This window comes from Cherax quadricarinatus, chromosome 14 (assembly GCF_038502225.1).
Source record: "Cherax quadricarinatus isolate ZL_2023a chromosome 14, ASM3850222v1, whole genome shotgun sequence".
NCBI lineage: Eukaryota > Metazoa > Arthropoda > Malacostraca > Decapoda > Parastacidae > Cherax > Cherax quadricarinatus.
The window spans coordinates 11957154-11972911 of NC_091305.1; the positions used below are offsets into that span (position 1 = coordinate 11957154).

The window sequence follows — 15758 nt, forward strand, 5'->3', positions numbered from 1 at the left end:
TATATACAGTAAAGAGTTTTTTTTTTTTTTGCAAATGCAGTTGAAAAAGTGCATCCAAAATTGAATATTATGTACAGTACTGTACTATGAAGGTCTTTCATGCATTATTCAATTTTGGATTCACTTTTTGAATTACATCACAGAAAATAACTATATACAGGAACTTTATAAGAGAACTGACAATTATGTTATTATTATATTTACAAGAAAGTGCTAAACTTATTGTTTGTGGAGAATTTAAGGTAATGCATCTTAATATCAACCACTGTGTATAAGATTTGAATGTTTAAACTGATTAATCTATATATTTAGTGTATATTACAATAGTTAAATTTTGTTTAACTGAATTAGCAATATTTTAAAACCTGTTTTTATTAAATACAAATGGCTATGTATGAAAGGACTTAATAATTTTGCACTTTGAATTAGTTTGGTAAGATTTTCCAATCTAAGGAGTTTTGTGTGTTTTTAATACAATAACTCAATAGATGTTTTTCTTCTTTAACTCTCTTCAGTATTACACAGAAACAAATCTCAGTAGTGTCAGAGGTGGTGAGAGAGAGAGAGAGAAAAATTAAAAGATAAAAAGAAATAAGAGAGTGAGTTTGTTTTAAGATTTCATAAAATTGTATTGGACAGTGAGAGAAGACTGGTGATATCTGCCTTGATCATCCTTTAGTGATCAAATTATACCTAGTTATTCTTGTCTGGAAAAATCGTTGTTTGAGGTGCAACACTTCATGCTGCAAGTTTCTCTATGCACGTGTTTGAGTTCTAAATATATTCTATCCTACACAGGTATCCACGAGGAAGCATCAGTGAAACCTCTCCCAAGAAAGATGAAACAGATGGTGAATTTCACTTTGTTCAGCCAAGCACCAGTCATTCTGGTGAAAGTTACCTGCTAGAGGACCTTGATTCTCAAGACTATCCACATAACAAAGGCAAAGAAACTGAGGCATAAATTATGTACTATATATGATTCAAACTGCCTTAGCTGGTGCAAGAAGTTTCCTTAGACATACTTTGAACCTCTGTGATATAAATTTGTAACTATAGAATTAGCAGTAAAACTAAAGATGAAGATACAAGTACTATCCGACTTACGATCTGCTCAACATATGATCACTTGTGCTTACAACTGTACGTCTGGCAGCAAGGTTGGGTGGGCTGATGCATACCGCCGTACGACAGCTGACCACTACTCGTGGCAACACTCCATCTTGGGAGAGCTCTCACATCACTCAGGCAGCATCACATTGAGTTACCCTGCCCTATCAGCAGCATCATACTGTATTAACTGTACTGTACTGTATACTATATGTACCCGGACAGTAAATTTCACCATGGCCCCTAAGAGGAAGTCTGAATCTTGCACTGGAGCATGTGGCAAAAAGTACATGTAGGTACTTTGTATAGCAAAGGTTTGACATTATGCCTTACCCAGTATGTCAGCAATTTTCTAAGATTCGTCGAGTCACAGCTCCTGGCCCTGCATGTGTGTGTGACCCAACAATTAATAATTGCAGCAATAACTCATTATAGTTGTGACTGGGTGTGGATGTGTGCATTGCTCATTACCCTATAATTTGTTCATAATTGTAGCCATGTATAAACATAAGTAAGTAAATTTACTTATATGATTCATTACCTTTGTAACTTGTGAGTTCATTACCTTTGCACCTTGTTCAGCTATCAAAACTTTGGGGCCCAGTTCCTGGACCCATTATGTACCTCTGTAATCTGTAAATACCTTTGAAACTTGTCATGATTGTGACCAGATCTACCTGGAGTTTATTACCTTTGTAACTTGCTCAGCTATCAAAACTTTGGAGCCCAGTCCCTGGGCCCATTATGTACCTCTGTAATCTGTAAATACCTTTGTAACTTGTCATGATTGTGACCAGATCTACCTGGAGTTCATTACCTTTGTAACTTGCTCAGCTATCAGAACTTTGGGGCCAAGTCCATTATGTACCTCTGTAATCTTTTGACTACCACCCACAGGATGGGTATGGGGCTCATAATAAACATATTAAACTAACAACTTGCATCCATTTTGACTTACAACTGGTTGGTTGGGACCAATCTCGATCGTAAGTTGGATGGTACTTGTATATACCTCCATGGAGAAGTGGAAAAGAATCCTTCCTTCATAAGCTATGCATATTGTAAGAGGCGATTAAAATGGTGGGAGCAGGAGGCTAGTAACCCCTTCTCCTGTATAACTTACTAAATGTAAGAAGAAAACCTTTACGTTTCTTCTTTTTTCGCCCACCCTCCATCAGTGTTAGATGGCTACTGTTAAAATGTATATAATACAGTACAAAAAATGCAAAGTATTTGTAGTCATCATTAATATATTATGTAGTGTTTGTTGTCTTAGTAAATTTAGTCATCTACCTATACTATTCATGTACAGTATTAAGTATGAATATTTAATTAAAATTTTCTAAAGGTTTATTTGTGTTGAGCATTATAGAAAAGCAAATGTACAATTGCATTGTAGTTGTTGTATAGTTTTCTTTTGTATATAAAGTTTTAATAATGATTCTCCATAATTTGTTTTTAGCTTTTTATATGACAATAAAAATAGAAGACTAGACATACAGTATCTACATTTCACTAGCTGTATATAATGTATGCACATGCACATTGTTACACTCCTTACACTGTTACACTCTTTTGTACAAACATGTATTATGCTGAAATAAATTGTTATTGTTGTTATTATTGTTATGATGAGAGACTGAAAATGCTAAAGATTCCCCTTTGACTAATAGGTGGAAAAACAAAAATGTGTTGTTATTATCATTATGATTATTATTTTTAGTATTATTATCATTATTAATGGTAGTAGTAGTAGTAATAGTAAAACCTTGATTTAATGGGCATCAATTCAACAGATTTTGAATTTTAGCAGACAAAATTCATTGTCGAGACAAAATCTAGAAATGGAGAACATTCAGTAAATCCAGAACTGTTCATTATTGTTATGATCATTGAAAAACAATGTCATCATTTGGATTTAAGGACATTTGGCAATACCAGACACCCTCTCCCCCTATTAGCCCATTAAATCAAGGTTTCACTAATACAGTAATAATAATAAATATGATAGAGCCCAGGAAGCCAACTTAAAAGGCAGGACCAGGAACTGAAACTCAACCCCATTACCAACAACAGTTGAGTATGTATGTATATATTTTTTTTCAACATTTCGGCTGTTTCCCACTGAGGCAGGGTGACCCAAAAAGAGAGAAAAACCCAAAAAGAAAGAAAAAATTATCATCATTCAACACTTTCACCATCACTCATACATAATCACTATCTTTGCAAAGGCGCTCAGATACGACAGTTTAGAACTCCCTCCAAACTGCCAATATCCCAAATCCCTCCTTTAAAGTGCAGGCATTGTACTTCCCATTCCCACGACTCAAGTCCAGCTAACTGGTTTCCCTGAATCCCTTCACAAAATATTATCCTGCTCACATTCCAACAGCTCGTCAGGTCTCAAAAACCATTTGTCTCCATTCACTCCTATCTAATATGTTCACAAGTGCTTGCTGGAAGTCCAAGCCCCTTGCCCACTAAACCTCCATTACCCCCTCCCACCATCCTTTCCTAGGCTGACCTCTACCCCACCTTCTGTCCACTACAGATTTATACCCTCTTTACATGTCCGAACCACCTCAACACAACCCCCCCTCAGGCATCTGGATAATAGTTTTGATAATCCTGCACCACCTCCTAATTTCCAAACTATGAATTCTCTGCATTATATTCACACCACACATTGGCCTTAGACACAACATCTCCACTGCCTCCAGCCTTCTCCTTGTTGCACCCATGCTTCACACCCATATAAGAGCGTTGGTATAACTGTACAGTTCCCTCTGCTTTAATGGACAAAATTCTTTGTCTCCACAGACTCCTCAGTGCACCACTTACCTTTTTCCCCTCATCAGTTCTATAATTCACCTCATCTTTCATAGACCCATCTGGTGACAGGTCCACTCCTAAATATCCAAATACATTCACCTCCTCCATACTCTCTCCCCCCAATCTGATATCCAATCTTTCATTACCTAGTTTTTTTTTATCTTCATCACCTTACTCTTTCTTATATTCACTTTTTTCTTTTTTTTTACATACACTACCAAACTCATCCACTAACCTCTGCAACTTCTCTTCAGAATCTCCCAAAAGCACAGTGTCATTAGCAAAGAGCAACTGTGACAACTCCCACTTTGTGTTAGATTCTTGATCTTTTAACCTCACACCTCTTGCCAATACCTGAGGATTCACACAAAAACAGTTAATTATACCATAGAATGCACAGTGTAATAGTAAACTAAATGTAAAAACATTGAATAACACTGAGAAAACCTTGAGCAACAGAGAAAACTAACATTGCATGAGTCCGTTCTGGATCCCCCATGAATTGTTTGCTGTAAACTATTTTTTTGTTTAAGAGTATTAAGGGACGTCTAATGGCTGAGAAGTGAACTCCATTATTTATCGTCTGATTTCTTTCATTTTTGGTGCACGTTAAGAAGCATCTTTCCATCATACATTGCCCACCGTGGCCTGATGGCAAAAGCTCTTGCTTCACACAGTGAGGATCCGGGTTCAATTCCTAGCAAAAGGGTGGAAACATTGGACGCATTTCTTTACACCAGTTGTCTATGTTCACCCATCAGTAAAACTGGTACCTCAGTGTTAGTCGGCTGGTGTGGGTTGCATCCTAAGACAAAACTGACCTAATTTGCCTGAAGTGCTCTGCATAACAAGCGGCTTTGTATATAGTAGTACTGTAGTGTTAACATGAAAGTTACGTTCCTGAAAATGCCGTGTTAGGCAAAACTGTGTTAGACAAACTGAAGAACTTATGGGAAAAATAGGGTTACGTTCCTGTGGGGCCCCCAAAGAACCAAACAACTTTTTTTAAACCACAGATCTTAATTTTTTATTTATTTATGTCTTTGCAAATAGTACATTGAGATTTTGTATTTACAATAATGGGTTGCAATGCAAAGAGAGCCTCTATTATGCATAGGCATCATGGGCCGACTTAACATTATTGGCTTACAGATTACTTAACACTAAGAATTATGTCATAGTTGTACAGTAGAATATTAATTATAAGTGAATCTAATTTATATAAGACAAAAGATATATTCATATATCTTTCAAAAATTCAAGTGAATATGTAATTGTAGTTCATTGTTGTGATGTATTATGTTGTTTTTACTGCATAAGATTACAAATGCAATAGAAATAATAGTATTTCTTAAATTGTGGGTGCTGGTGTTTGTGGATGATTGTGAAGAGAGTGGAGAGTTATGCTGTGGCCCTACTGGGCTGAGGTGGATGGTAGAGGTACTGGTACTGAAGTCGATGGATGTACTGCAGTGTGCATAAATTCTGTAAGGGATTTCTGTTCTATTTTACTATTTTACCCTACAGTACATTATACAACTGACGGTAAGGCATCAGCTGCTCTAGACGTCATTTCAGGGTCCTCTTCAGTGAAAAAGTCTAAGTCATTCAGTCAAGTCAGTCAGTCAAGTCATTCTGTCAAGTCAGTCAGTCAGTCAAGTTAGTAAGTCAGTCAGTTAAATCAGTATATTATTCAGTCAAGTTTGGCAGTCAATAAGTCAGTCAGTCAGCACACAAACTCATATTTACCTCATTCTTTTTTGTGTACAAAATGACACTTTATTCTATCTACAGGCTATCTCTTGTCTAATATCTCTATTTTCTTTGTTAATTCTAAGACTTAAATGCTTAAACCTTTTCTTGCAACTTTCAGCAACACTTGTATGCCTACTGGGTGCCATGATTACTTGGCAGATTTAAGATAGGGCAATTAATACGTTTCTAAATGAACATAGCAAGCTACTGACACAGGTTCGTCCAACACAAGTATGAACTGAACTGGAGGGTGGTGGGGGTGGCTGATGCTGGCAGAGGATGGCGGTAACCCATCCCGCCCCACGGGTGACTGCGCGCTCAAAATTGTTTCCCCTCCCGCAACCGTGTTAACGTAATTTTACGAAGTGTTAAACAAAAATATGCCGCAATATGTCAATAATGCTATAACCAAAACTTGCCAGACAAAACTGTGTTAAACAATGGTCTGCTGTATGTCACTGATGTCAGCTATGCCTGCATACCTTGTACATGCACTTGTAGTAAATAAAGATATTATATATTATACGTATTAATAAGATAGCCCAACTAACAACTGAGAAAAAATATATTTCCCAAAAATCATATATGGCAAGTCTTAGCCAGGTACTGGCACTGCTAGAAGTTGTTAAGATAAGATAAGATTTCATTCGGATTTTTAACCCTGAAGAGTTAGCCACCCAGGATAACCCAAGAAAGTCAGTGCGTCATCGAGGACTGTCTAATTTATTTCCATTGGGGTCCTCAATCTTGTCCCCCAGGATGTGACCCACACCAGTTGACTAACACCCAGGTACCTATTTGCTGCTAGGTGAACAGGACAACAGGTGTAAGGAAACGTGTCGAAATGTTTCCACCCGCTGGGAATCAAACCTGGGCCCTCCGTGTGTGAAGCGGGAGCTTTAGCCACCAGGCCACCTGCTCATACCTGCACTACCTGGTGATAAAACATTGAAAAATCCTTAATTATACAAAATAATGCACGGTTTAATACAGAAAAACCTTAAATAACAGAGAAAAAACATATCGTAAACAACCAAGAAAACAAAATGAATTAAAAAAACACAAGAAATACAACACAAGGAGTTCACAGCAAATGAACGCACGAATGACCGAGATTGACTACAAGGCAAGGGTCTCTGTTAGGTGAATACAAACAACAGGAAGTGGGGAAAATTGGTACGTGCAAAAAGAATGGCGCAGAATGTGAAAATTGGCACAGCTGTGTTTGTTTGGCAGTCAATTACGTGTTCATGACCAGATGCAAAAATTTGGCGAATTTTTTGGTCGTGAACCGATCTGTTCATGTTCGGAAGCGTTCGTGACCAGAGGTTCCACTACATTATATATATATATATATATATATATATATATATATATATATATATATATATATATATATATATATATATATATATATATATATATATATATATATATATATATATATATATATATATATATATATATATATACAGTGGACCCCCGCATACCGATTTTAATCCGTGCAAGAGGGGTCATTGGTATGCGAAATAATCAGTATGCGAATGAATTTTCCCCATAAGAAATAATGGAAATAAAATTAATCCGTGCAAGACACCCAAAAGTATGAAAAAAAACAATTTTTACCACATGAAATGTTAATTTTAATACAAACTGAAAAAGGCATGCACACTTACATGACACTTACTTTTATTGAAGATCTGGTGATGATTGATGGGATGGGAGGAGGGGAGAGAGAGTGTTAGTGTTTAGAAGGGGAATCCCCTTCCATTAAGACTTGAGGTGTCGAGTCCTTTTCTGGGGTTACTTCCCTTCTTCTTTTAATGCCACTAGGACCAGCTTCAGAGTCACTGGACTTCTTTCGCACAACATATCTGTCCATAGTGGCCTGTACCTCTCGTTCCTTTATGACTTCCCTAAAGTGTTTCACAACATTGTCAGCCAACACGGCTTGCAATAGCTGTGTGAGGGTGATTTTCATGAAAAAAGGTTTGCACTTCAAGCCACTTTGCACACATTTCCTTAATCTCTGTAGTAGGCAACTTCTTCAATTTCTCTCTCCCCTCCTCTGAACCCGTTTCCTCAGGTCTGGCCTCTTGCTGTTGAAGTTGATCTATCAGCTCATCAGTGGTTAGTTCTTCATTGTCCTCCTCCACCAACTCTTCCGCATCCTCCCCACTAACCTCCAACCCCAAGGACTTTCCCAATGCCACAATGGATTCCTCAACTGGCATAATCCTCTCAGGGTTAGCCTCAAACCCTTCAAAATCCCTTTTGTCTACACATTCTGGCCACAGTTTCTTCCAAGCAGAGTTCAAGGTCTTCTTAGTCACTCCCTCCCAAGCCTTACCTATAAGGTTTACACAATTGAGGATATTAAAGTGCTCTCTCCAAAACTCTCTTAGAGTCAGTTGAGTTTCTGAGGTCACTACAAAGCACCTTTCAAACAGAGCTTTTGTGTACAGTTTTTTGAAGTTTGCAATAACCTGCTGGTCCATGGGCTGCAGGAGAGGAGTGGTATTAGGAGGCAAAAACTTCACCTTAATGAAGCTCATGTCCCCATAAAGTCGCTCTGCCACGTCTGTAGGATGACCAGGGGCATTGTCTAACACCAGGAGGCACTTAAGTTCTAATTTCTTTTCAGTTAGGTAATCTTTCACATTGGGGGCAAATGGATGGTGTAACCAGTCATAGAAAAAGTCCCTAGTGACCCATGCCTTACTGTTTGCCCTCCACAGCACACACAAATTCTCCTTGAGGACATTCTTTTGCCTGAACGCACTGGGAGTTTCAGAGTGATACACTAATAAAGGCTTAACTTTGCAATCACCAGTACATAAGAACATAAGAACGAAGGAACACTGCAGAAGGCCTACTGGCCCATGCGAGGCAGGTCCAAGTCTCCTACCGGCTTAAGCCAATGCACCCGACCTAGTCAGGTCAGGTCACATTGACTTAAGGGAGGAACACGGCAACCGACCTGGTAGCACAAGCTATCAGGTCTAACTCACACCCACCCACATCCACTCATGTATTTATCCAACCTATTTTTAAAGCTACACAACGTTCTGGCCTCTATAACGGTACTTGGGAGTTTGTTCCACTCATCCACAACTCTATTACCAAACCAGTACTTTCCTATATCCTTCCTGAATCTGAATTTTTCCAACTTAAAACCATTGCTGCGAGTCCTCTCTAGGCTAGATATTTTCAGCACACTATTTACATCCCCTTTATTTATTCCTGTCTTCCATTTATACACCTCAATCATATCCCCCCTAATTCTACGTCTTTCTAGAGAGTGCAGATTCAGGGCCCTTAGTCTATCCTCATAGGGAAGGTTTCTGATACATGGGATCAACTTTGTCATCCTCCTTTGTACATTTTCCAGAGAATTTATATCCATTCTGTAATAAGGTGACCAAAACTGTGCAGCATAATCTAAATGAGGCCTAACCAAGGATGTATAGAGTTGAAGAACAACCTGAGGACTCCTATTATTTATGCTTCTTGATATGAAGCCAAGGATTCTATTAGCTTTATTGCGAACACTTATGCACTGTTGTCTTGGTTTCAGATTACTGCTAACCAGGACTCCTAAATCTTTTTCGCAATCCGTAATATTAAGATCTACATTATTTAGTTTATATGTGGCATGGTTATTGTCCTGTCCAACATTTAGAACTTTGCATTTGTCTATATTAAACTGCATCTGCCACTTCTCCGACCACTGCATCAGTCTATTCAAATCTTCCTGGAGTGCTCGAATGTCCTCGTCAGAATGAATTCGACGGCCTATTTTGGTGTCATCGGCAAACTTGCCGATGTCGCTCTTTATGCCCTCATCTATGTCGTTTATGTAGATTGTGAACAGCAGGGGGCCCAACACTGACCCCTGTGGAACACCGCTCGTGACACTTCCCCACTCTGATTTCTCCCCATTTATGCAAATTCTCTGCTGCCTATTTGTCAACCATGCCTCTATCCAGGAAAAAATTTCTCCTCCTATTCCATGTGCTTTAATTTTCCTCAATAGTCTCTGATGTGGGACCCTGTCAAAAGCCTTACTGAAGTCCATATACACAATATCATATTCATTACCATGATCTACCTCCTCAAATACCTTAGTGAAAAAAGTTAATAAATTCGTAAGGCAGGAACGCCCCTTTGTAAAACCATGCTGAGATTCGTTAATTAATTTATGCTTTTCAAGGTGGCTACGAACTGCCTCCCCTCAAGGAAGGTTCCTTGATGTTGGTGAGGGGCTCTTGATTTAGGGAATTGGATCTGAGCTCCAGTTCCCCGAATTAAGCCTGAATGCCTTCCACATCCCCCCCCCCCCCAGGCGCTGTATAATCCTCCGGGTTTAGCGCTTCCCCCTTGATTATAATAATAATAATACGAACTGCCTCGGCAATTATTGATTCCATAAATTTTCCCACTATGGAGGTTAGGCTTATTGGTCTATAGTTCGAAGCTAAGGACCTGTCACCTGTTTTAAAAATAGGTATCACATTTGCCATTTTCCACTTATCTGGCACCATGCCAGTTTGTAGTGATATGTTGAAAAGATTAGCCAAAGGTGTGCTAAGCTCCTCTTTACATTCCTTTAGAACCCTTGCATACAGTTCATCAGGGCCTGGGGATTTGTTAGGTTTTAATTTATCTATTTGCCTAAGGACCATGTCACTTGTGACCCTAATAGTACACAGTTTATTATCGTCCTGTTCTACATAATTTATCATTACTGGAATATCGCTGGTATCCTCCTGTGTAAAAACTGAGAGGAAGTATGTGTTAAAAATTCTACACATTTCCTTATCACTGTCAGTGAGCTGACCCGAGGAACTTTTGAGTGGGCCTATCTTGTCCCTGATCTTACTTCTGTATACCTGAAAGAATCCTTTTGGGTTAGTCTTCGATTCTCTTGCAACTTTAACCTCATAATCTCTTTTTGCTTTTCTAATTCCCTTTTTTATTTCTCTCTTTAACTGAATATATCGATTTCTCAATTGCCCCTCTCCTCTTTTGATTTGCCTATATATGCCTCTCTTTTGACCAATCAGATATTTTAATCTATTGTTCATCCATTTAGGATCATTTTTGTTTGATCTGATTTCCCTATTTGGAACATAATTTGACTGAGCAGCTAGAACTATGCCCTGGAAAGCATCATATCGGCAACCATCACCACCTACCTGACCCTTAGTCAGGTCATTCCAGTTCAGCCCACCTAAGTAATTTTTCAGTCCTATGAAATCAGCCAAGCGAAAGTCAGGGACGGAGACTTGATTGCCATTATTAGGGGAATTCCATGATATATTAAAACTGAGTGATTTGTGATCACTTTCCCCAAGCTCATCATTAACCTCAAGATTATTAATTAGTGTTTCCCTACTGGCAAGAACCAAGTCAAGGAGGTTATTTCCCCTAGTTGGCTCTGTCACAAACTGTTTTAAAAAACAATCCTGGATCGTATCAAGAAAGTCACCTGACTCTAAATTTCCTGTCAAATTGCTCCAGTCAATCTGTCTATAGTTGAAATCTCCCATTAGCACAACATTTTCGTATGTAGATGCCTTACGAATTTCGTCCCATAGAAGTTTACTGCACTCCCTATCAAGATTTGGGGCCCTGTAAATCACACCCAAAATTAGTTTTTCTCGGCCCTCGAGAAGCTGTAACCAAACAGATTCAGTGGCTGACGCTTCTAATTTAATATCTTGTCTAACACAACAATTTAAATTGTCTCTGACATACATCGCTACTCCACCACCTTTCCTGTTGACCCTGTCAGTGTGGAATAATTTATAGCCTTGTATGTGACATTCAGAGGGCATCTCTCTATCTTTCAGATTGAGCCAGGTCTCTGTTATAGCAATAATATCTATGTCTCCTGCACTTGCAATTAATCTTAGCTCATCTATCTTATTTCTTACACTCCTGCTATTAGTATAGTAAACCTTAAGGGAGCTAGTCCCTTGCTGCCCTCTGCTGTCCCCCTTTGTTTGCTGACCTGATCTATTGTCTTTATTTATAACTTCATGCTGAATGCCTTTTATACATTTACTGTTTCCAACCCAAGTGTTGCAACCTGCTTGTTTCCCACACACACCCATCACACACACATCAACAGAGTAAGCCTGTCTTTCATAGGCTTATGTCCTGGGAGTGCCTTTTCCTCCTGAGTAATGTAGGTCCTGCTTGGCATTTTCTTCCAAAACAGGCCTGTTTCATCACAATTAAACACTTGTTCAGGTTTCAGTCCTTCAGTCTCTATGTACTCCTTGAATTCATGCACATATTTTTCAGCCGCTTTGTGGTCCGAACTGGCAGCCTCACCATGCCTTATCACACTATGTATGCCACTACGCTTCTTAAATCTCTCAAACCAACCTTTGCTGGCCTTAAATTCACTCACATCAGCACTAGTTGCAGGCATTTTTTTAATTAAATCCTCATGCAACTTCCTAGCCTTTTCGCTTATGATCGCTTGAGAGACGCTATCTCCTGCTAGCTGTTTTTCATTTATCCACACCAATAACAGTCTTTCAACATCTTCCATCACTTGCGATCTTTGTTTCGAAAACACAGTTAAACCTTTGGCAAGAACAGCTTCCTTGATTGCCTTTCTGGTGCCCACAATAGTAGCGATGGTTGATTGGGGTTTCTTGTACAACCTGACCAGGTCGGCGATACGCACTCCACTTTCATACTTATCAATGATCTCTTTCTTCATCTCTATTGGAATTCTCACCCTTATTGCTGTAGGGTTGGCACTAGAAGCTTTCTTGGGGCCCATGGTCACTTATTTTCCAGAAAAAGCACCGAAAACACTGTAATAATACGAAATATTCCGATTGTATGCTTGGATGTTACCGCGGAGGCTGGCTGGTAAACAATGCCACCGGCGGCACATGTGAGGCTGGCTGAGGGCGCACATTGGACGCGTCTCGGACGAAAATCGGTGAGCGGGTTTTTAAGCGGTATGCGAGGCAAAATTTTTGCGATTAAAGCAAGCGGTATGCGGATTAATCATTATGTGATGCCAACGGTATGCAGGGGTCCACTGTATTCTATTGTTAGTAGAGTACTACAAACCGTGCATGTCTTCTTCAGTTTGTGTGCATTAAACTTAAATTTTTAATGTGGTAAAAAAATTTTTTTCATACTTTTGGGTGTCTTGCATGGATTAATTTGATTTCCATTATTTCTTAGGGGGAAAATTGATTCGCTTTTTGATAATTTTGGTTTACGATGAGCTCTCAGGAATGGATTAATATCGCAAACCGGGGGTCCACTGTATATATATATATGTATATATATATATATATCTATATATATATATATATATATATATATATATATCTATCTATATATATATATATATATATATATATACAGCAGGGCCCCGCTTTATGGCGTTTCGCTTTATGGTGTTCAGCTAATACGGACATTTCAAATTATGACCAAAACTCGCTATACGGCTCCCCCCACCTGTCTTTCTAATACGGTCACAGCGGCCCACCGAGTTTGTTTACATTCTCCCTGAGCACATCTCCTTATTATGTCTGGAAACTTTCCAAAATTTCAAGTGTTTTAAAGTTATTGTATATTTTATATGTATTGTACTTGATAATTAAACTTGTGTACACCTGTACCTAAATAAACTTACACACTGTGCTGGCATGTAGGTACACATTAAAATCACTAAGAGTCTCTCTACTCTTGATGAAATAATAATAATAATAATAATAATAATAGTAATAATAATAATCTCTTGGGTGCATTAATGTCGCATATTACGTTAATATAGACATTTCCCTTAATCTATCTATGATATTTTTTTCAAAATTATATAACAAACACATTATGTAACACACAAACATGATACATGCACCCACAGTATAAAAATTTATACAAATATATATGAGATGTTTACCAAACGGTTTGTAGAAGTGTCGGAAGAATTACGTTTTCTCTAGCCCGTCACCTGTTACTAGGGATAACTGTAGAAAAATATTCCTTTCGTATGCCTTCACTTTATAGCTATAATTCTGTACTAACTTGTACACAGTATAAGAGTATTTGTTTCATGATTTAATTATTATAATAATAATAAAAATATTATAAGGTAAAAGTTTCACAAACTCTTACAAATGTACATGAATGAACTAAAACTGGACACGTATTAATACCGTCTATTTCGCCTGACCGAGTGATCGTCCACAACCTGTTCAGTTTGTTTGTTTACGCTGTCTGAGCTCTGTGTATCATTAAATGTTGTATATTACGTTAATATACACATTTTCATTAATCCATCTGTGATATTTTTTTCAAAATTATATAATAAACACGATACATAACATAAATACATAACATATGTGTAGAGAACCTAGGATAACCCAAAAAAGTCATAGTGACTTACTTCCATTGCCTTCACTCAGAGCATCATTTCTTCTCAAAATGATGTTACATGAGAATGGGAGTGTTCTTCTTTATTTATTCTACCGTATCAATGTAGAGACAACCTGTACACAATGTAACTTGTACACAAACCAGACGTGTACACTGTTTACAAAACTTACCTTCGCCTGGTTTGTTTACATAACTCTGCGCCTGTCCTCTCTCATGCACTCATTCTTTCTCTCTGGTATGGTAGCCTGGCTGACTACCATACATACCACACTTGATTTTTTTACTATAAATACTACTCATCTCACCCTATATTTTAAGGTAAGTAATGAGTGAACTGTATATACATTTTATCACTCTGGGATGCTTAAATATCATAGAATAGTATGTGTGGGTGGGTTGGCCTGGTATGGTAGCCTGGCTGACTACCATACATACCACACTTGATATTTTACAATAAATACTACTCATCTCACCCTATATTTTAAGGTAAGTAATGAGTGAACTGTATATACATTTTATCGCTCTGGGATGCTTAAATATCATAGAATAGTATGTGTGGGTGGGGTGGCCTGGTATGGTAGCCTGGCTGACTACCATACATACCACACTTGATTTCTTACAATAAATACTACTTGTCTCACCCTAGATTAAGACTATAAATATTTTAAGGTAAGTAATGAGTGCACTATGTGTGTATTGTACTTTTTTATTGTTTTTTGATGCCTGGTTCTATTGCTAACATAATATATGTTAGTGTAAACTTGTTATCTAGTGTTTGTATGCATTTGTAAGTGGAAAAAAAGGGTGTTCCACTTTACGGCGGTTTCCGCTTTACGGCGGTAGCCTGGAACCTAACCCGCCGTATAAGTGGGGCCCTCCTGTATATATATACATACACCTACCATCCGACTTACGACCGAGTTCGGTTCCGAGAAACCGGTCATAAGTCGAAATGGTCGTAAGTCGAACTTTACTACTGAATATCAACAAAACATTTTTGTAATGACTTTATTTTATTGTTTTATTTGGGTATTTCATTTTTTAATTTGCTTTTTATGTTGTTAGTACTGTATTTTATACTGTAAGGTTTAGGATAAACACTGTGTACAACACAAATAGTTGTTTATTTCCCAGAATATATATATATATATATATATATATATATATATATATATATATATATGTATACATATATATACATATATATATTGGGCCCCTACTTAAACAAGATGGGTCCTACACAGATGACAACAAGGAAATGAGTGAGCTACTCAAGTCCCAATATGACTCAGTTTTTAGCAAGCCGCTAACCAGACTGAGAGTCGAAGATCAAAATGAATTTTTTATGAGAGAGCCACAAAATTTGATTAACACAAGCCTATCCGATGTTATCCTGACGCCAAATGACTTCGAACAGGCGATAAATGACATGCCCATGCACTCTGCCCCAGGGCCAGACTCATGGAACTCTGTGTTCATCAAGAACTGCAAGAAGCCCCTATCACGAGCCTTTTCCATCCTATGGAGAGGGAGCATGGACACGAGGATCGTCCCACAGTTACTAAAAACAACAGACATAGCCCCACTCCACAAAGGGGGCAGCAACAGCAAAGAACTACAGACCAATAGCACTAACATCCCAT

General features: G+C 38.1%; 1 protein-coding gene across 1 annotated transcript in view; it reads left to right on the plus strand.

Annotated features, from left to right (window-relative positions):
* LOC128698663 (MAM and LDL-receptor class A domain-containing protein 2-like) overlaps positions 1 to 1265 on the plus strand; it is a 382606-nt gene extending 381341 nt beyond the window's left edge. The window contains exon 56 of the mRNA XM_070084850.1: positions 799 to 1265. Coding sequence (XP_069940951.1) covers positions 799 to 964 — 166 coding nt within the window. The 3' untranslated portion in view covers positions 965 to 1265. The remainder of the gene's footprint in view (positions 1 to 798) is intronic.
* The last annotated feature ends 14493 nt before the right edge of the window (positions 1266 to 15758 follow it).